The 21,841-nt window shown below is 34.8% G+C and overlaps 1 protein-coding gene across 3 annotated transcripts in view; it reads left to right on the top strand.

Moving 5' to 3' along the window:
- The window catches only part of VIPR2 (vasoactive intestinal peptide receptor 2), a 57,507-nt gene that overhangs the window by 14,201 nt on the left and 21,465 nt on the right, over nt 1–21,841 (top strand). For all 3 annotated transcript variants that reach the window (XM_014945175.1, XM_014945173.1, XM_014945174.1), the window contains exons 3-6: nt 1,807–1,914; nt 5,623–5,720; nt 17,162–17,259; nt 21,655–21,796. In XM_014945175.1, the coding sequence (XP_014800661.1) occupies nt 1,807–1,914; nt 5,623–5,720; nt 17,162–17,259; nt 21,655–21,796 (446 nt within the window). The remainder of the gene's footprint in view (nt 1–1,806; nt 1,915–5,622; nt 5,721–17,161; nt 17,260–21,654; nt 21,797–21,841) is intronic.

Below are 21,841 nucleotides of genomic sequence, written 5' to 3'. Positions count from 1 at the left end.
CATCAGCTTTTATGTGTGTGCATGAACACTTCCATGACTCATCTCAGCTCTCACTTGTTAGTGGAAATGGGGATGAACTAAAAAGGTCTGAAGTCGCACAAGATGCTAATTATTCTTGTGTACTCTGAGGCTTGTTTATGCTGGCTCAGGCACTACATCCATCAAAGCCAAAAGAGTTGCATTTTGTCACTATAGTTCTGAGTGCTGGCAGATGAAGAAAATAGTTTCTTTGTATTTCTTGTATGTCACGTTGTTGATGTTGTTTCTGGCTTAAACTCAATTGGGAAGGAAGCATGACCTCAATTGGCTGAAGTAGATATTCTTTTATTTTGCATAAGCCCTGGTGTTGCATCATAGAGATGAAGGACTTTGTTTTAATCCAGTACTGCAACTTGGGAAGCACCTGAGCATGTTTAAATTCCATTGACTTCAAAGGGTACGAAGTTGACTTGCTCAAATGTAAATCTCTTAAATTATGTATACATGACCAAATCAACATCACCTCAGAGATGTCATTACTAATGCTAAAAGAAAAGCCACGAGTGCTGGAGAGAGTAGAAGGTGTTCAGATAAAGCAGAGCACAGATAAAACACATGAGTTAGTTAATTCTAAAGAAAAATATGAACCAGCTGTTGGGGCAGATACACTAGAAAGGACAAACCCTGCACAATCATCAGGAAAAAAGGAATTATTATGGAGTTTCAAGAGTATTACATTCCGAGTCAGTTGCCAAAAAAAACCCCAAGAGGTGTGGACCAGAAACCTGAAAAGAGTGAATTGTCAGTGGGAACAGGAACTTCTCAGCCAACTGTGGAATTCAGATAAAAAGAATGCCACTCTCACAGTTCCTAGTCATAAATAAATCTCCCTTACCCTAAGGTAGGGCTAAAAGAAGGAATTTAACATATTGGTCTAGGAGTCAAAGTTCTAAAGGAACTAAAACAATTAATCCTCTTCAGGTGACTGGAGATTTGACAAGCTGAGGTTCATCACACAGTATTAAGCAAATAAGGGTGGGATTGATTAGATAAAATAGGTACCTACAGTCAAGATTCTGCAATTGAATTAAGAACTTCAGACTCTCTTGAGAAGAAATAAACATTTTTTTAGGATTAAATTCTTCTGACTCATTTTAGGTGTTTGCTTTAGAAATACTAATTTAAACAGCAGTGCAGCCTTACAGAGATGAGGTTTAGCCATATACGAGCTAATTAATTATAGAAAGATTTATCCTCATTCACAAAGTACTGCTTTTTAGCCACATCTATAGAGACATCAGCATGGGCAAAACCATAATTACTTGTTACTAGTACTACTGTAAAACATGTCTGTAACATTTTATGGCAGCCTTTCTTTAAATAAATATACAGAAGCATTCTTTGTTCAAATCTCTGCTATTTAGTTTAGGAGAGATGATTTTGGAAGTCCGTGCCCTTTTTTCCAAAAGTTGTCCAATCACGGTGCACTCCCATTGTATTTGTGATGCTGAGTCAAGTCAAACTACTTTACTTTTTTTTAACATTTTCTTAGCTTTTCTTAGCATGGTCTGTCAAAATAACATTGTTTTAATGAGACATTTTGCAAACAATGTATTAACTGACCTAGAAATAAGCTGGTTAATTAACAGTCTTATGATTCCCTTAACATTTTCATGCAAAATACCATCTTTGCAACTTTCTTGAAAGAGTCTAATCTTTCTTGAACTACTTATTGAAAGCTTCCGCCAAGTCTTTATAAGATAAATACAGAAGGGTGATATGAACCAGACTGAACTTTCAAGTCTGTAACTGCTGGTTATGTTTCAGGATGTGTTGGAGTTTGGGATAACATCACCTGTTGGCGTCCTGCAAAGATTGGAGAGACTGTCACTGTCCCTTGTCCAAAAGTATTTAGCCTTATTTCTGGAAAACCAGGTATTAAATTTTAAAGTGTCTTTTTGCTGGCTTCTTTTTGGTATTTTATAACATAATATGCTAAAAAATAATAGATTCTTGAAAGAGCTGTTCCTGTTACGTCATGAAAAGACCAAATAATTGTCTCTGTGGTCCATACAGTGTTTGAGTCAGATACTAAATATGTATTCTGATATAGTGACACTCATCAAGGCTGAAGACATTGCTTGCTATTTTTGACCTATTTATGTTAATTATTAAGGCAGCTGAGTGTGATTGACATCTTTAACAGTTGCCAGCAGGTCACATGCAGGTTGTTCCTTCTGTGCTTAGGAGGGGAGCTCTACCTTGCCTTCATTAGAATAATGAACCAACTTTAACACATAATATCTAAAAATTATCACTATTGCAATTTAAGGTGGTTATTATGAAACCTTTTATTCTGCTTTTTAATGGAACTTGAAAAGAGCTCATCAGTGTCTCTGAACACTGAAACGTTTAACTGTTTCAAGTCTAATGTCTTTTGGACTGTCTTGTCAATGTATCATACAGTAGTTTAATTTTGCACTTTGGCTTGTTAGTGGTTTCAAAAATAGAGGATGCACAGATAGAATTTCACATATGGATCTCAAAATGTAGCAGGAAAAATCTTATCCCCTTTCCTCAGGTAAGAAACCTTTGTCATTAAGAGCTGGTGAAAGATGCAAAACATCACAGTGATTTAATTCTGCTTTTGAGGTCTCAGTGGAGAACGTTTTAACAATATTACTTTTACCATAGAGGCTAACTTGGGGTATGACTAAAATACCTTTATTCTCAAAACTCTTGTTCCAGTAAAAAACCAGATAACTAAAACAATCTACAGATGAGCAAAGGTTTTCATTCCTAGAGCTGGTGAATCTTGATTAGTTTATCATGGACCGTCTAAACAGTTTATAAAGGGAAAAAGTATGTGTAATCTTCACTAAATCTTGTGAAATCTATAAAAGTATTTAGATGACTCAAAGAAAGATGTTAAAGTGTTGTCATGAGTCAATACAAACTCATAAATATCAAAAACCCCAAATCTGAATTAATCATACTGCTTCTATTTGCTGAAAGCCAAAGCATGCATGCTCTCTCTGTAGTTTGAATGTTTGATAATTAATGTATATATTACAACATTACAATAACATTTTAATCTTCCTATAAAATAACTGCAATAAATATTTAAGTTTGAAACCTTCAAAATATATTGCAACTCTATCTCATTTGGGCATAGCATCATCAAGGCTGAAAGTTCACTTCCTTTTTATAGTTTGCTATAATTTTCCCATATGCAGCTTTTTTTCATAGCTACTTGTTTACTTCTTGCTTGTGGAACAAACAGGGTGGATTTTTAGTGGTTCAATTAACAGGATTTTTTAAATCTTGTCTTTCTATAATTTCTTCCGTCAGATATAAGACAGCAGACATCTTGCATGGTTGATTCTATTAAGATCTAAGTATCTCAGCACCTTAAAATGTGTTTATTCTCAACAATATATAATTTATTTAATTCACAGACAGGACATTTCAAATTCACTTGATTCTTATAGCAGGAAATTATAAAAATCTTTTTAAACAAGAGGTCTAACACTTTTTATTTAGCCAGATTTCTAAGATGTATGTTTTAGGTTTTTCAGGGTTTAAGTGGAATTAAAATTCTACTACAAGGTGATCTAGACTACCTTATTTTTTATGGAAGTATTCCAAATCGTAAGTAGGCTTTTAAATAACATCAGTTCTTTAAAGGATGTCTTAATTTAAATTGTAAATTAAAAAACCAAACATTTGTCTTCTCATCTTTAAAACTTTTGCAGAACTGGCTCTTAATTTCTTCTGTGATAGTCAGGGTTATAGTTTAAGCATACCACATAACTAATTCCCTATTGAATATTAGTAACTTTGTATTAAATGACTTTCTACTGTAAAAACAATCATATTATCCTGTAATGTTTTTTTCTGTATTATACATAATGATGTAAGTATATGACTATCAGAAAGTTATTCTGTGAATTTTTTATTTAAATGTCTGTGTCAAGTTACAGGTTTTAAATGGGGTTACTGTCTGAAATATTTAATTGTATGGAATGGTGGTGTAGAAATAAACAGTCTTCCACAGAAAATTGCCTAACTGTCTTTAAGTTAGAAGGTCTTAAAGTACTTATAGTAGAAAATACTTCAGCATCTTGAATAGATCTAAACCCTAACAGTCTTTTTCTTGCAAAGCTAGCTTTGACGTAATTTGTGATTCTGTTAACACATTCCTCTGCTCTGCCTAGTCAGAGAAGTTGATGTACTTTTAAAGTGATGACTCTTCAGAGTGTATAAATAGGTTACATTTTCTTTAAAAAATGCCATGTCTATGCCAAGTAGCAGAAGTGGCCCTGTTGTTTGAGGAGACACTGTGGTTTTAGGTCAAGGTCTTGTTATAAGCTAGAAAGATTTGGTTGTTGGTTGGTCACCCATTTGTAGGATATTTACAACTTTCCGCTGAAGACATTATACAAAGAAGAAATTCCAGTAACCAATCAGCAAGATAAAAATCACAAAACCTTCAGTTTGGAGTGTATATAAACACCTTTGGTTATTTTTGGCCAAAGCTGATCTGTGACACATAAATTTGTTCTTGTGTGGTGAAAACCAGGCATCTTTAAGTCAAAGACCAGTGGTAAACTCCAAACCAAAGCAATAAGTTGTTATAGATTTGAAGTATCATGGATATAAAAATGACTGTAAGGAAGTCAGGGGAAGTTACTTATGATTTAACATTGTAAAAGTTATAATAATTTTAATGACTATTCTTTATTCTGACATCAAACTCTTCAGTGTTCTCCTATTGAAGCAGTTCGTATTGCATGAACACTAGTTCATATTAATTAGATTAAGGAGTAGAATCATGGGTTGCCCCCCTCTCATCTGCATGACTTCATCTGGAAAAAGGGTCAACTTCTTTGCTCAGTTCTAGCCAAAAAATCCTTTCTGAAATTTATAGATGTTCAAAATTCCTTTCCAACCATACTTGAATGTCTCCTGTACATTCCTGGTACTACATTATTTCAGTGATTGGTTCAAAGAGTGAGATTCAGCATGCATATTTATTTCCGTGTTCTTCACCCGATCACATAATTTGGCCTTTAAAGTGCATTACGTTCTTCACCCGATCACATAATTTGGCCTTTTGGCAACTTTACCAACATTTGCTGTAGCAGTAATTCATCACTATAATATCTAAGAGATTTTATAACTCTTCAATAGATCATTTGGTATTATGTTCTCAGAAAAGCTTAAATAGGAGGTTAGAACAACTTTCACTTCAATTACTTTTCTATCAAATTACTTTACCTACAAATTATCCCCTTTATAGAATGAGCTGAAAGACTCCCTCCAGAATATTTAGATAAAACAGCAAAATATTTCATGCTTTTGCAGATGTAACAGAAATTGCTGTTATACCAAACTGAAGCCTGCCATTGCAGCTTGGAATTACTTTTGTTTTTCTTTAATGCAAAGGCAATTCAGAGAAGAGTAAAAGCCAAAGTAATATGAATAAAAAGCACATGAAAGGAAATGGCTGGGTTACTTTAACAGGAGTACTAGGAAATACAGCATGTTAACAGGGAATAACAAAGTTAAGCTGTCTAAAGATTCATTGATGAGGAGATTTTTGAATCTTTCTAATTTAAACTCTCAAATTTTGCTTTACAGGAAATATTAGCAAAAATTGTACGAGTAACGGATGGTCAGATATTTTCCCTGACATCTTAAGTACATGTGGATATAATGACTATGAGGATGATTATAAGGTAGGAAAAATACTTTTTGTATCCATTTAGATGCTGGTGATCAATACAGCTATCAGACACATCCTGTTTCTAAATAATTCCCATTTTACTCTATCAGAATCAATGGAAATCGCTAGCAATTTTTGGTAGCATTGTTGTCATATGCTTGGATTGCAGATGTTGTATAAGATAAAATCAGAAATGTAGAATTCAGTGACTTTGAAACTCAAGGCTATCAACAGTTGGTAATTGCACTAATACATCTGCATTTCTAATATTGCAGTGTTACTGGGCTTATGCACAGTATGTTTTTCATTGTGTTATTTCTAGAAGTTTTTATTATAACAAAACCTAATAGTGTGATAATCTGTTAATAATACATGCACCATTTGATTGCTGGTATTTGCTTAAGTTATAAGTAAAATAGAATGAATTTAGACCATTGGAATTACTGCAAATTTATATTGGACTTTAAATTGTGTTAGCAGTTAGAAGTGGTTCAAAAAGCTATCAAGGTATCTGGAAAAATGAATTTGTTCACTTTGCAGATCCTATTTCTTGTTCTTTTTGTCAGGGGAAGTACTATTTCCAAAATGTTGTAACTGTTTCTGTTTATGTGGTGAGAGTAAAAGAGCAAGGTTTTGTTTACAAGGATGCACTCATAGTGTCAGTAAAACTCTTGTTATCATGAACAGATGAAGTCCTCTCACAAATAAAGATATTTGGCTGGTGGGGTTTTTCTGGATTTTAGTATGTGTGGAATAGCTCTCGCAGACCTGTTCTATCTGGTTTGCAGAGATGGGCATGAATCCAGCTAAGACATGCAGTTCTTGCCATCTCTCCGTATTTAAAAGCCCAGCCATTGCTGTAGTTGAGAATAGAATCATAGAACAGAATAGAATACAATCATAGAATCGTTATGTTTGGAAAAGACCTTTAAGATCAAGTCCAACCATTAATGTAACACTGCCAAATTACTACTAAACCATGTCCCTCAGCACTACATCTACATGTCTTTTAAATACTTCCAAAGAAAATGGATAGAGTATGTTTTTTTCCCAGCTTCTCTGAAGACAGATTCTAAAACATTGGTGTTGTCTGACAGCTTGGGGACACACATGTATTACTGCTCAAACAGCCATTTTAAATCACTGTCATTCAACCCAGACATTGTCATGTGGAGTGAAAATGGGTCAAGACTTAAAAATTCAAATTAAAAAAAGATAACAGTTCAAGTACTGAGAAGTACTTAATTAGCAGATGAACTAGTATAATAGAAAAGCTGTTCTTGTTTGACATATTCATTAGTAATTTGAAGGAGAAGAATGAAATGCAAGTTAACTATACTTGCAGGAATGACCCTCGAGAAGCTGGAAATAGGAAGTAGTAGCAACATTTACAAAAGCCTGGAAAAGAGCAAACAATAAACCAATGAGGATGAAAACCAGCCGAGAGATGTGGAAAATAGGTACTGAAAAAATTATTTACAAAAGTATAGTAGATAGATTAAATATCATAGATATGTAACATAGATAGTATACAGAATAAATGCATGTTGCAGGGGGGGAAAGGGGAATGCAAGCACTGATTGCATTTCAAGCAACATAGCTCAAGGGCTCTGTCTTTTTTTCTTAAGTACCAGTGTCATTTTTCAGGCAATATTCTTTGCCTGAGGATCATAAACTGGTCATTTCAGTGGGATAAGACAGTAATTCTTTTCTAACCTTAAAGTTGGCAGGTCAAAAAGTGGATAAAACAGTGCTGGCTTGTCAGAAGATAAGCTGTTCCTGTGCAAATATTACATATTTTGTAGATGAAGAAAGCACAAAAATTATGAGGAAAAACTTCTGAAAAGGGTGACAGGAAAGCATGTTTTAAATCCATCTCTTCGTGAGAGACAATATAAAAAATGCAAGTATCATTCAGTTGTGAGATTTCAGGAGGCATTTAAGGTTCTGCATCAGACAACTTATACAGAAAGATGTTTTCTTGAATTTGGATCTTAGCGCTCAGTGGTAGCACCTCAAAACAAAAAATTTTTACACAACATAAATCAGTGCAGTTCATTTTTATTTGACCTAGAACTTGAACAAACAAAAATATTAAATCCTAAGTATTTGGATACAAAATATCTTGTACACAAAAATACCATGGATTCATGGATTTGACAGCATTGGAAGGGACCTCTACAGATCATCTAGTCCAACTCCCCTGCTAAAGCAGGATTGCCTAGAGCACATTACTCATGACTGCATCAAAGCGGGTCTTGAAAATCTCCAGAGAAGGGGACTCCACGACCTCTCTTGGCAGCCTGTTCCAGTGCTGTCACCCTCACCGTAAAGAAGTTCTTCCTCATATTTCATGGAATTTCCCATGTTCCAGCTTATGCCTGTTGCCCCTCGTCCTATCACTGGAAACCACTGAAAAGAGTCCGGCTCCATCATCCTTCGACCCATCCCTTAGGAACTTGTAAACATAGATGAGGTCTCCCCTTGGCCTTCTCTTCTCCAGGCTAAAGAACCCCAGCTTGTTGAGCCTTTCCTCATAAGGGAGGTGCTCCAATCTCTTAATCATCTTAGTTGCCCTACGTTGGACTCTCTCCAGTAGTTCCCTGTGTCTCTTGAACTGGGGAGCCCAGAACTGGATGCAGTATTCCAGTTGTGGCCTCACCAGTGCAGAGTAGAGGGGGAGAATGACCTCCCTCAACCCGCTGGCCACACTTCTCCCTGTGCAGCCCAGGATTCCATTGTCTCTCTTGGCAACAAGGGCACATTGCTGGCTTATGGGACCTGGGGATGGCCTTCTCCTGTGGTTTTGAGAGTTCCTCATGCAACGATATCTTTGTAAGTGATCTGTGAGATTGCCCTCAAAGTTACAGTAGCTAAGGTCATCATATCTTAGGAAAGGTGGCAAAATACTTTTCTTATGATAAGTTTTAAATTTTCTTCTGTATGCTGTCTCTGAAGACAATGGTAAAGGAGTAGGTAGAAACTGTCTCTGGTATCAGTTTGGTGCCTGCATATTCACTGCTAAATGAATTTCCATTCTAGGTTTAATTAAATATTTATTCCCTTTTTTTTTTTTTTTTGCTGTCTTTTAGGATATGGACTTGTATCTTTACTTCAAAGGGGACTTATTTCTATACATGTTTTTTCTTTATGTATATGCATGCATGCAGACATAAATATATCCAGATGTGCATCTATTTGGGGTAGTTTTGAATATTCTAGAAAAGGTTTAAATGACAGAGATTGGTGAGCAAATATTCAACAGGCAATTTATGAATAGGTACCAGATTTTTATGCTGAAAATGCACTGAAATGAGAAAGCTTATTTAAAAATACCACAAGCACATCATCTGTTATTTCTCTGCCAAGTTGACTGATATTGTTCAGGGTGTGAAAGAACTTGTCTGTTTCTACAGTTTGCATTGATTTTACTCAGAGTTAAAATGTTCAATTTTTATACCATGTCAAATGCTATATTAGCATGCTTCATAAAAAGAAACTATTTGCTTAACATTTTGAAATTAGCTCTAAGTTCCTGAATTCCCTTGAATAGAGTGTTTTATTTTACGTTAGATCTTCTGTTAGTATTCTTTAGTGCTCCTCTCTGTATTTACAGGCAACCAATTTGACAAGTATAAAAATGTCTGAACAAACTAGCTGTATGTTGTTATCATGTTAAATTGTAGATCTAAACCTTTATTGTAGACTTCCAGCCTCTTTCCTATAAGTAAACTACTTACTGCTAACCTTCAAGGTTTAGATTTGTCAAATAAGTGTCTTTTTGTCACTTTTATATTTCTGTTGAGGTTGTGGCAGCACAATGGGAAAATGAATAGCTTGATCTGACCATGCTGGAAACACACGTCAAGGTGTGTTACCCCAATCTAAGCCTCACTGCAATCTTTCCTTTCATGTGGATATATTTTGACATCTTCTGTCGAGACAGAACAAGCTAGAGATGTGTCCTAGCTGTCCTCAGATGGTATTAAACTCTCTGTCAACATTATTAATATACGGCAAGATGCCTGGTGAATGTAAAGGACTGAAATGTGTCCGCTTTACTTAAAATAATGACTGGGTCAGTTAATATAGTGTTGTCTAATCTTAGCATGAATTGGCCCGAGGTTTTTTAGGTCACACAAATGCCAATACATACAAGTTACAGGCTATGCGATTTGAATGCACAGGGTCGTACAAAGACAAATTCATAGGAAGATGCTCAGGGCTGTTAAATGGGGTGATACTGTTGCAGTTTGTGCAAAAGTAGAAGGATTATCTGTGGAAGAAGTATTCCCCTATTTGGCCAGTCTCCTGAAGCATTCACTCTTAGGCTGCTGTGAGAAATAACATCCTGGGTGTGCTCCCTACCACCCGATGCAGATACACCAACCAAGACAGGTGGAGTGAAGGCAAAGAGGTCGGGACTGGCACAAATAAGCACTGTCTTAAATGTCTGTAGCTACCTTTAGAAAACAGATGCATTAGTACTGTCTGTGAAGTGGATCACTGTACTGGACTAATGGATTGCTTGTATTGAGTCTAAATTGAAACCTTCCCTCTCAAGAAAACGTAATGCAGGGCAGCGATCTACCAGTGACTTACCTATAAGTCATGCTATATTTATTTATTTTGCATTCTGCCTTTTTCATTACTTAGTGATGCTACTATTATTAAGAGATACTTAAGCCAATACTGGTCCCATCTTTTTTGGGTGATGTTTAGGCTTAAGGTGAATTGAAGGAGAAGCATGTCAGAAAAGGGATATCATTAATTACTTGCATAAAGATTATTAGATACCATAAAGAATACCAATTTTAATATATACATTTTAGTAAGTTCTTTTCTGTTTTGCATAATTTAAAAAAGTGTTGAAGTGCCCAATAAGAAAAAAGTAAATTGTCCACAACATGTAATCCATCTCTTTATCTCAGTTTATATTTATTCTAAGTAAGTACTAGAAGATTTAGAAATGGCTATTGAAGTTCATTTTGCAAAAGGAAAGAACTAGGTTTCTTTAGTCCACTTCTATTTGCATTTGCTCATTTCAGTGTTTCTAAAGCACTGAACTCGTATTCTGGGGCCAGTTCTGATTTCACAGTGTTTGTACAGTTTAAGATTTTCTGATATGTTCTTCTAGTATGAATATTTGGATATTATGGAATGTACTCTGCCACATGTATCATGAAAGTGTAAAAACAGATTTTAATATACTTGTAAGCAGTCATTTCTGTGAATACTAGACTCTCTTACATACAGTATTGAAGGAACACACTAGCCCACAGAATAAACATAATGAAGAGCCACTTGGGATGATAATGATCATAAATACTTTAGTAGCGATCAATTATACTTTCCTTTAAATTAATAAAGAGGTGTGCATTTTTCTTTTACATTAAGGGTAAAGAATCTGCTCAATAGCAAAACTCCTTTGGACAAAGAATCAAGCCCTAAACTTTCCTCAGAGCATTTTGTCCTTCAGCACTGAATTACCCTCTCACCCCTAGAGGTCCTTCCAAACCAAGGCAGAGGTTAAAAGATCCACTGGGTAACTGTCGACTTTGCCTGAGAAACTTCTGTGCTATGTCTATTCTGTAAATAAACAGAAGACTTCTGTCTCCTGACCTTAGTAAAAATAACATAAAATTAACTTTAAAGGAAACATTAGCAGAAAAAGATGTCTGTTCTAAGAAAACAAAACACAAGGTTTTGTAAGAATAGATGTTACAAAAAAGTATATTGAAGGTAACACTAATTACACAAACTAATCCAATTTATTTTTAGACGTGTGGTTTTTTGTGCTCTTTTAAAACCTGTTAATGTTAGGTAGCCACAAAAATAAGGAAAAAGGGGAAATATTTTATGATTAGGTCTTTATAGTCTAGAAAGCAGTTACAGATTCTGTAAATGTTTCCATAAAATCGTTCTGAAAATCATAAGCCACTGATTTTTGCTGTGCTTAACTACCTATTGAGTTTAGTTTAGTGACTCAAATTTGAATATTTTCCTCAAAACTTTAAAAGTAATTTGTTGGGTTTCAGTTTTTGAATCAGTATTGCTCAGATAATTATGTGAATATTTTGCAGAGGCCAGCTGTTCTTAGTACTGCTGCAAAAGTACTATATTTGTTAGACATGCAGAAAATTTCATGCCATTTCAATTTCTATTTCATAATAGCATTTCAGTTTCATATGCATGACTTGAATATGTTTATGCTTTGAATACAGTTACAAAATCTAAATGGATTTTGATATTTAGTCTGTGTTAAAATCTTTTAAAATTTTAATTTAGTTTTAAATTCTGTTTGGGTCAATCTATGCCTCTTTGCACTCATTTTACTCCTGCTAATCTTGCCCTTTTGTTATTAAGTCCAGAGGTTAAGGCTGAAGTTTAATTGAGAACTGGCTAATTATGGTTCACAAAGAACAGTAAATAAGAAATATGCCCATATATAAGTAAGAAGTATGCCCATCTGACATGAAAGAAAATTATTTTTATGTGCCATCACATTTGGAATTGCTTTGCCTGTGTGTTTTGCAGCAATACAATATAAAGAGTTTGTTTCTAAATGGTACTACGTAAAATACAGAGTAGTGACAAATACTTAATAGCTATAACTGACTCAATATCAATCTAAAGTCATTTCCTGGTTTCAACTGCCTCAACACAATGCAGAACTTAATCCTTTGTCTTTATAGGGGTTACATGTATATTTGATAAACTTAGAAATTCAGAACACCATTTGATAATTTTTTTGTTGAGTCACTAGGAGTTATAGAGGTCTTACAGGCAAATCAAGACACTTCTATTTACGCTCATATAGGAAATTTAAGTAGCAGTATGATTGAATCTTCTTTGATGCTGAGTCTGGTAAAGTGCTTCATACTAATCATCTAAAATTTTTCTTGCTTTTGAAAATCATAACACCTGAATTTAAATAATTATAATTTTTGATGTAATGGATTCAAAATGTAGTAGTGTTTACTTAGCTTTGCAATAGTTTCAGTTTATTTTTTGGTCAGTAGAAAATTTTTAAACATTTACCCAACATAATGCTAGACCAGTAAAATGGCCTGAAAGAAGGAAATGAACTCACTAGCCACGATTTCATGTGTAGAATAGAGACTAATTGAAAATCTGTGTTGTATTATAAAATAATTTCAATTGTGTATTTGTTTCTTATTTGCTTGTACTTAGTTTGAACAAAATGACTATGGTCAGTATTAAGGTAATGCCAAAATACTCTTGGCAGATCAACTTCAACCCTGACTTATCCCTCCATGTAGCTATTCCATGTTCTTCCGTTTGGCAGATGAATGGCCAGCAGATAGAGTCAGTCCTGCTGACAGGGTCAACTGTTATGCTGGACTAAAAGTACACAGGATTCTTGTTTTGGTTTTAGCAGTGTAGGGGTCATGCATCTGTACAAAATGCCAGAAACATTATTTTAAATAATGTGTCTTTTTCAGGAGGAAGACAACCTTTCCTCTTCTCCCTAGTGGGTAGAAGTGGCAGAAGTCATTTTACATCCAGGCTGCCCGACAGTTACTGTGAAGATCAGAGTACATAGCTAGAGGCTAAATTAGAGGCGCACTTACATCAGTGTGGCTGGACAACTGAGGTTTTGTTAGAAAGTTCATATGGAGTTTCACCTTTTTTTCCTTCATTTAAGAATTCTGAAATCAGATACAAGTAAGATGAGTCCAATTTTACAAGAGTCAGTCAATGGAGCTTTTCTGATATCAAATCTAGACAGATTTTTCAAGATGCTATAGAATAATAAGAAAAAGAAATAAGTCCAGCTTTTTTGTTGGGCACGTTTCAATTAACCCAATGCTGTTTGAACCACAGCTACTTTCTTTATGCCAAACTGGAAAACACTCTCTTATTATATAGTCTAGTGCCTGAAAAATATTTAAAGGAATATTCTCAGTTCTGTGCTGTCAACACCCGCCATGTGAGTTTGTTTATAGACAGCAACAGTTTTGGCAAGTTTATGCAGTGAATGCAATTTATACATCTACATCCACGGTTGAAGTTATTAGACAAACAGTGCAGTTCCCAGCTTGAATAATGGGGTTTTATAATGCCTTCAAAAACTGACCTTTCAACTTTCAATTCTATGAACTTAGTGAATATATCTGGTATAGTTCCTGCTTCAAGAGGTGATACGTGGCTTATATAGAGAGGGTATGACTCTTGGGAGAATGTAAATATAATGGCTCCTGTATTTCTTGCCAGTGCTATAGAATTGGCCATTAGATACCCTCTCAAGGACTGCAAGTTGATAATAGCTGAAGCATGAGAGAACTGGAGATCATAGTGTACAAGAGTGTTCTTCTCCATTGACTCCCCCCATCTTGGGAGACAATGAGTAATTCTGCTGTGTTGCCTACCTTTTAGAAAGATTATATCCCAATGTTAAATGTATTAAGCTAAGTGAGTATTACCTTATTACAAGTAGTTATTTGAAAGGTTTTGAAAGAATATGTTGTAGTTTTTCTTCATAATCTTATTACTGAGAAAAGAGACTTGTGGTATCAGAAATCCCATGAGAGTAGAAACTCAGCTGGAAAAATTCCAAATAAAAGTAAAACAAATGCCAGACTTCAAATGTTGGCCTTCAAAACAAGATGGAAAAAAACAAATAAAGGAAAAAAGTCTTAATGGAAATAAAACCCAAAGTGTTGTAATGCTTTTACGATGGAAAGCTGACCAAATTAGTGGAGAAGCTCCTGGGACAGAGTCATGTTGTCTAACTTTAGACATCTGTCATCTGCATCTGCACTAGTCTCTCTAGGTTCCATTCATATTTAATGAAGAATAAGTAGATGTTTTTGCTTCACTGTCCTTCTAAATTTATTTAGATGGCTGTCTTAGAATGACATGCTGCTTCTATTCATTGGTTATTAGGTGAATCTTGATACCTAGCTCAGATGGCCTCATGCTTGCAAAAAATCGGTAGCTAGTAGTGCATCTGTTTCTTTACTGTACTGTCCTGCACTTTATTCTAACTTGTTCTGAGGAAGTAAGCAGAGGCTGTGCTTTCCTGAGCATGGAAAACATTTATAGGGAGGCAAAATGGCTTACCCTAAAATCAACATTATAGAGATCTCAAAAAAAAAAAAATTCCACAAAAAAATTGAAAAAATAGTTGAATTACATAAACCAGATAAATTTCAGTATTTTTACTCAGTGTAATGGATTCCAAGAAAAGGGGAAGTAAAACACATATTGAATTCAAATTGTTCTTGACATGAAGCAATGCAGAACATATAATCAGAATCAAGGCTTTCCCATGGGATCGTTAGTCTGACTGCAATTTCCCAGTAATGACTTCTGGTCCAGAATCGTTCCTAGGAAAATCTGAACGCATGCCATCTAAAGACTATAATGAGCGTGGATTGTTAGAGTCTGTAAATCAGTTGATTCTGTGTTCTTAATTTATGAAAGTATAATGGGTACTGTGTCTAGGGCAGGAGTAAGGGAAGGAAAAGAATGTAGGAGCAGTGCAAGTCATTCTGAAATGAAGATGGGCAAAAATATGGAAGAAGTCAGCAAAGGCAAAGCAGACTAAACATAGATATAAATTTGATATACTTGGCACCAAACAATTTACATATTTCCTAAACAAAAACTTCCAAGGCAAGACGACCTAGACCTGGTATGGGTGGGCTTTTTGAAACATTATTAACGTTATAAAAATACAATACATAGGTGAGGGGATAATATGATAAAAGTGGTGATTGCTTTATAAGCAGTGAACTTGTTGAATTGAAAATAATTGCATCGGAAGTGGTGATCAGAATACATGAAATTTGTTCTTACTCATTTAGAGTAGAAGATGAATGTGAAACCTTTCACCCTCTGCATCAGGTTTTCTTATCTGGTAGGCATGGACTTGGCTGTGTGTGTTCAGAACGTCAGAGCAGCTGCTGGAACACATTTCTTGGGTCTCTCAATCATGTCTGTGCCAACACGGTCAACCACATCAAATTCTTTCCAGTCATTTGCATTCACATACTTAGCACATAATTTAAAACCTGGAAGGCTGAAATTTAACTTGCAAATCAAAATTTCTGAAGTGGGATATTTACTTGAGATGTAGGTGAAACAATGGAGATTCATTGTCATTGCAACTTTTGCAAATTTACACAATGGATGTTGAGTTTTTGATTTAGAGACCACTCAGGCTTCTATTTGTACACTCAGTGGAAACGTATTTTAGTGGGGTCTGCAAATGCCAACAAGTTGATAATAAATGGAACATATTGTTGAGTTGCTCTGCACCATTTCTAAGCTTTACACTACATTTGCGACTCAAGATTGTGTAAAGATTCTTCATTTAGCGTTTCATTTAGTCTTTTCTATATCTGTGCAATATTTGCCAAGTGAATGTCCAACTAATTTCATCATGAATTGGAATTGCTAAAGTTACCTCTTCACTTGGCCTTTTATATGCTATAAAAATAAATATATTAAGTGATTTGCTTTTCCTTTTGCTATCTTAGTTTATTTAAAAGTATTGCTTCCTTGCTACTTTTTACAAACATTGTTTGAGAAGGTGAATGATATAGCCATGTGCACTAAATATTGAAATTCTGTCTTATACATAGCAAATTCTACACTGCTATTAAAACCTTTAATTTCATAACGTAGTAAAAACCTTTACAAGCTTAATATTTTATCTAATTTCAGTGGAAAACAGGGTCCGTCTAATAACTGTTGTAGGCATAAATGGAGAAGCAGCTTTATTCTGAGAGTATTTAGCATTATTTTTCTTGATGTTGTAATTCAAAATAGGGTTTAATGTAGTATGTTGCTGGTAAATTTACAGATAACTGCAGTTAATCAGCAAACTGTGCACTTCAGTCTGTTTTTCCTCTGTTGAAAACTTTCTTTTCCAAGTTTTAGCAAATAACTTTACTGAAGAGAGAAAGGGTTGTTTGGGTCACAATTTAATTAAGTATTTGAACATTTAGATTGGGAAATTATTGGGACTTAAACATGTCTTTAAAATTAAACTCATGTATAAATGCATAACGAAGTACACTGGAGCAGAAGGACTGAGAGAGATTCTCTCTTTCAGGGATAATCCATTCTTTCGAGCTGTGGCTTATTCTTCCAGTTTGATTGTGTTTATGGAAGTTGATGAATCTGATACTTTCTTTGACCTCATTGACATGGAATAATCAGCTGAAATTATACTAGCTAAGTCTTGTCTAAGTTTTGAGTTCCTGAGGCTGAATTTTCTGCTGAGGTCAATTGGCTTGAGATTTTCCATTACAAAAATACGTTGGAATAAAGACAAAACATTCTCATCACGTACTGTAGAGCAAAGAGTGAAAATAATGCTGTTTATTTAGCCTTCAGCGCTATTTAATGGAAAATTATATTATTTCACAGTCAATTTTACATATCAGTAAGTGGTTTCTGCATATATATTTTTCTGTGCAGGTCAACTTCTACGTAAGGGTGAAGGCAATTTATACTCTTGGGCACAGTGTATCCCTGATTGCTCTTACAACAGGAAGTATAATTCTTTGCCTTTTCAGGTATGTATTTTCCATAACTAAATATGTACAATGATAACATGGTTTTCACTGTTACGTGGTTGCTCAGATATTTAGAACACACATCAGTTTTACACTTTTCCCAATCAAGCAGCTGAGAATAATGTAATGCTAACTTAATTTTTGCTATCAAAAGTCATATTAAAAAAATTCAAAGTGCTTTACAAATTTACAGACATTACAGCCCATAAGAGAAAGAATAAACATTTAGGAATGCATTATGTGGAGCATTTTCTATTTGATTATTAAAATCAGCATCTTGAATTGCTCTTGAAAATTAGTACGATACTGGTCTCAGCACTGGACAAGTGGGCAGCCATATTTTGCAGAAGCTTCTGAGTGGTCTTCAGGGGTACTATAATCAAAGCTAACCATTAATTTGTTCAAATGGGGTTGTAAAGGTATGGGTAGTTGTGCTGAAGAATAGTACTGGGTGTGCAATGTTTTTGTTAGGCAATTGGAAAGGCAGTACTCTCTGTTGATTTTGCCTAATTTCTGGGAGTTTTCTGAGACTGAAAGCGATCTCCAACTGGTAAAAGAAATTGCAAAATGGTATTATCAGTGTCATAGCTTTTCTCAGTTTCTCCACCTTCATGCCTTTATGTATCACTTCTACCTGTCTAATAGAATAGCCTTTATATTCTCCATTACAAGCTTCACACAACTTTTCTATTCCACTCTGCACCAAGTAAAACAAGAAAATGCATATGTCAGATTGGTAGAAAAGAAGTACATATAATATGTAGAGGACAGCATGTTATTTGTCAGACCCTCATTCCTCTGATGAACTATTCTTATGGTGAGTTCTGTAAGCCTTTCAGTCTGCCATCTATTTTCTCAATATTTAAATATTCAAAGGCTATTCAGAGCAGATACATAACCCATAATTATATTTTGGAATATCTTTGAAAAAATTGAAATGAGTCAGTCATGGTTATCTTCTTTCTGCCAGCAAATCCTACAGGCAGATTGTGCATTTTCAAAACTGCTAAAACTTGATAACACATTTAAGACAGTGTGTTATAGACATCTGGATGTTGTCCATCACCAGAAGTCAGTTATAACAAACAGATAAAGAATTTCAGAGGTATACTCAAAACCTTCAACTTCAGTTTAAATATCAAAGTTGAGAAATCCCCAGTCTCTCTGTTGAGTCAGTGGAAAGACCCAGGCTTTTTTTCAGGGGGGAACATAGGGTCTTCTAAGTCTCCCCCTAAATAAGCCTGTTTCTTTGTTATCTACAGGGAGCGTAGGGGCCTCTTAACATAGTGAGTTGAATAAGGAACCCAAATAAGTTGTAAAATTTCAGTATATAGTTCAGTATATAGTTTCCCAAGCATGTAGCAAGCAGACAGTTATTATGGAAGGCTGCAGCTGAAGTAATTGTAAATTATCAATAACAGAAGTAAATGCAAATAACTATGTGTGTATGTTTGTCTCTCGGACATGCAGGGCATGCCATACGTTATGGTCACTTTTAAGGAAAATAAGAATGTTTCTGTAAGGTTTAACTTTTTGCCACCTATCCAAGAAACATACTTTGCCCAGAGAGGTCCCAGGATTCTTTATAGAGAATGTCAATATACTGTTTATAAAGATCAGTCACTCACCCCTGAAACACATTCAGGGGCTGTGAATGTAACCAGCAAACTTTCGCCTTGCTGTGTTTAAAAAGGCAGACGAAGAAAAACTCTTCTAAGTGAAACTATCTAAAGGAGATTTGGTAGTTAAGTAGTGAGTTAAAAATCAGAAGTTACTAATGCAGTAGGGTTGTAAAAATCCCGGCTTCATCCAGCAGGATTAGGATTTAAACTCTGGATATTGGTAACACAACGGATTACTAAAATTGTGCATTGCTAGATTTGTATGTTTATGCCTCAAATTATCCTGCATTTAATCCTGAATATATGCAGTATTTTTAATGAAAAAAAAAAAACATGAAATAATGTGAAGTTTAATTTAGTTGTAGGTAATGCGTTCATGACAAGGAAATTCTTTTTTTAAGTATTATGACTTGATTTCTGTAGTCCATTATATGTTGTTATGTACTGTCTGGCAGAACAGCCTCAGGGCTTTGAGGTTGTTTACAGTATCAGCTATAAGCACATGAAAGGCAGAACTGTTGGGTGGGGAAAGGAGAGTTATTTCTGAAATTTTCCATACAGTTGTGATATTCTTTTTTACATTTCTTCCAAAGAACTAGACTTGATTTGAATCTTTACTGAAACCTTATATAGATTCTCATTACTAATATCTGTAAAAGAAACATTTAGAAGCGTTGTAAAAGGAAAGGATTTTATATCTGGCTAATCTTTTAATCTGAAAACAGAGACATAAAATATGAATATCTGTAAATACCTTACCAGACTGACAGCATTTTTCAAGTTACTATGTTGCCACTCCCCACATAATACTCTATGTACTTATTATAATTAAAGCTAATTGGTAACTTTCTGGCACAATATTTTCCTGTTGTAGGTTGCCAACTTGTCAGGAACATTCTTACTTCTGTAAACTTAATTTATAGATATCAAAGCTAATAATTTTGATTTAGTCAAAAGAAGTTGCTTTACCCTTCTTAGAATGCAAGTTTCTATTTCTTCATTTTGAATGTCTAAGTTTTAATATATCATGAAGTTTTATAAAAGTAGAAATCAAAATGATTGAAAATAAATAGCATTTTTCAGATATTTAAAAAAAAAAAAAAGTTGGTTTGTTCCAACCCAGAGTGAAAACAAATTGTAGAGCAGCATATTTCTACATAACTGACATTCTAGATCTTGCTATAGATCTTACTATACTTCCTTCAAGGTTACTCCTGTATAACAAAACCTTCCCGAGAAATGTCACTTTCTCTGATACGTGTTTCCTACCAAGGAGAAAAATATGAGTCTCTGCAATTTCTGTAAGATGTGCTCTCATGTGCATCAACTGTCTGTAAATCTTCTTCACTTGGGAGTTTTGTATCATGAGGTAGTCATATCAAAGAAATAAACATGATAGATTTTGATTCAAAGAAATAAACATGATAGATTTTGAGTCATTGTTATAAGGAACAGTACTTCTTTGTTGTTCAGAATCATTGTACATATCCCTTTCTTGCCCACTACCTCCAAAATGTTGATTTTACATTTACTATTTCCGCTACTGAATGGGATGAAGAAGCAACAATCTAAATTAGTTACTCAAGAAAAATATTTTCCTTGCTTTTGCAGCTTGCAAGTATCTGAATTCCATAGGAACATACGATGCAGTCCAAAGTAATAGTGGTATTTCAGTTTTTCTCAGAAGATAGTTCAGCAAAGGACACGCACAGGCACAGAAGTCACTGGATTTTTGACACCTGCTTTAAGTTCAGCCTGGTGTTCTGTCCTTTGCCAAAGTGGGGGCTAGCAAGACCGATCTGTTATTTATTTCCCTATACTCACTGTAACTTTGTGTGCTTTAGTAGTTTCAGAATGGATTATTTAGTGTTCTTTGGTAAAAATCAAAACATGAAGACTGCCTGGAAGCTACCACTGCACACCACCATAACATCCTATTGCATCTTCATTCTTTCATTGCTCGTGCTTGCTAAAATGCCCCAGCTCCTGGCTTATTTGCAGGTGCAGTTCAAGGTGCTGGTTTTGATCAAAAAAAACCCCATAGCAAATTGGGTTCTGGTGCTTTGCTATAATAAATTTCTGTAAACTGTGAAGATCTTAACAGGAATGTCTTTTAAGTGAAAAGCCCTCAACTTATAACTTGCTTCCCCTGGACACTCATTCACTTACTTGGAATATTTAATTTGTCATTTGTTTGTCAGGCTTTCACATGGCTGCTGAACTAAAGAAGAAAAGTTTTACATCTCACTGGATAGAAAGGATAGCAATCTAATGCTTTGAATGCTTTTTTAAATTGCTCCTGCATACACTCACATCATAGGATGAAAAGCCATTGTATAGCAAAATGCAGGAGTTAAAAAATTAAATCAGAAAATAATGGATGAGAGCATGTCTGAAATATATCCAGGATAATCAAAGTCTTATTTGCAAGAAAAACATGGGGATGAGTGCACACACAGAAGGATGTAATAATCTATGTTTATTGTCAGTTTATGTTAAAGTGTGGGAGAAATACCATTGGGATCTTTTGGTCTTACTGAAAAGGAGTAAGAAATAATTTATTTGTATATTTTGGACAGCCTATAATCATGATAAGGATGATGATGATGGTAAAAGAAAACAGCAAGGCAGCACTGACAATATGACAGAGGAGGAAAGGGTAGGCTCTCACTCAAGGTTCATATTACTAAAACATGACTGGAGAGTAATAAAAGTCAGTTCAAGAGCTTTCTGTCTCAAAATCTAAAATGTTTGTTTTTAAATCTCTTCTTAGAAAACTTCATTGTACTCGGAACTACATCCATCTGAACCTGTTCCTCTCTTTCATTCTAAGAGCCATCTCTGTTTTAGTCAAGGATGATATTCTCTATTCCAGCTCCAACACAGCTCAGTGTCCAGAGGATCAAACCTCATGGGTAATAAACCTCATTCACTATTTGGTATAATACTGTTGCGTCACT

Source organism: Calidris pugnax, unplaced genomic scaffold (assembly GCF_001431845.1).
Source record: "Calidris pugnax isolate Ruff unplaced genomic scaffold, ASM143184v1 scaffold54, whole genome shotgun sequence".
Classification (NCBI taxonomy): Eukaryota; Metazoa; Chordata; class Aves; order Charadriiformes; family Scolopacidae; genus Calidris; species Calidris pugnax.
The sequence above is the reverse complement of the archived record's forward strand: the minus strand, read 5'-3'. Positions and strand labels throughout refer to the sequence as shown.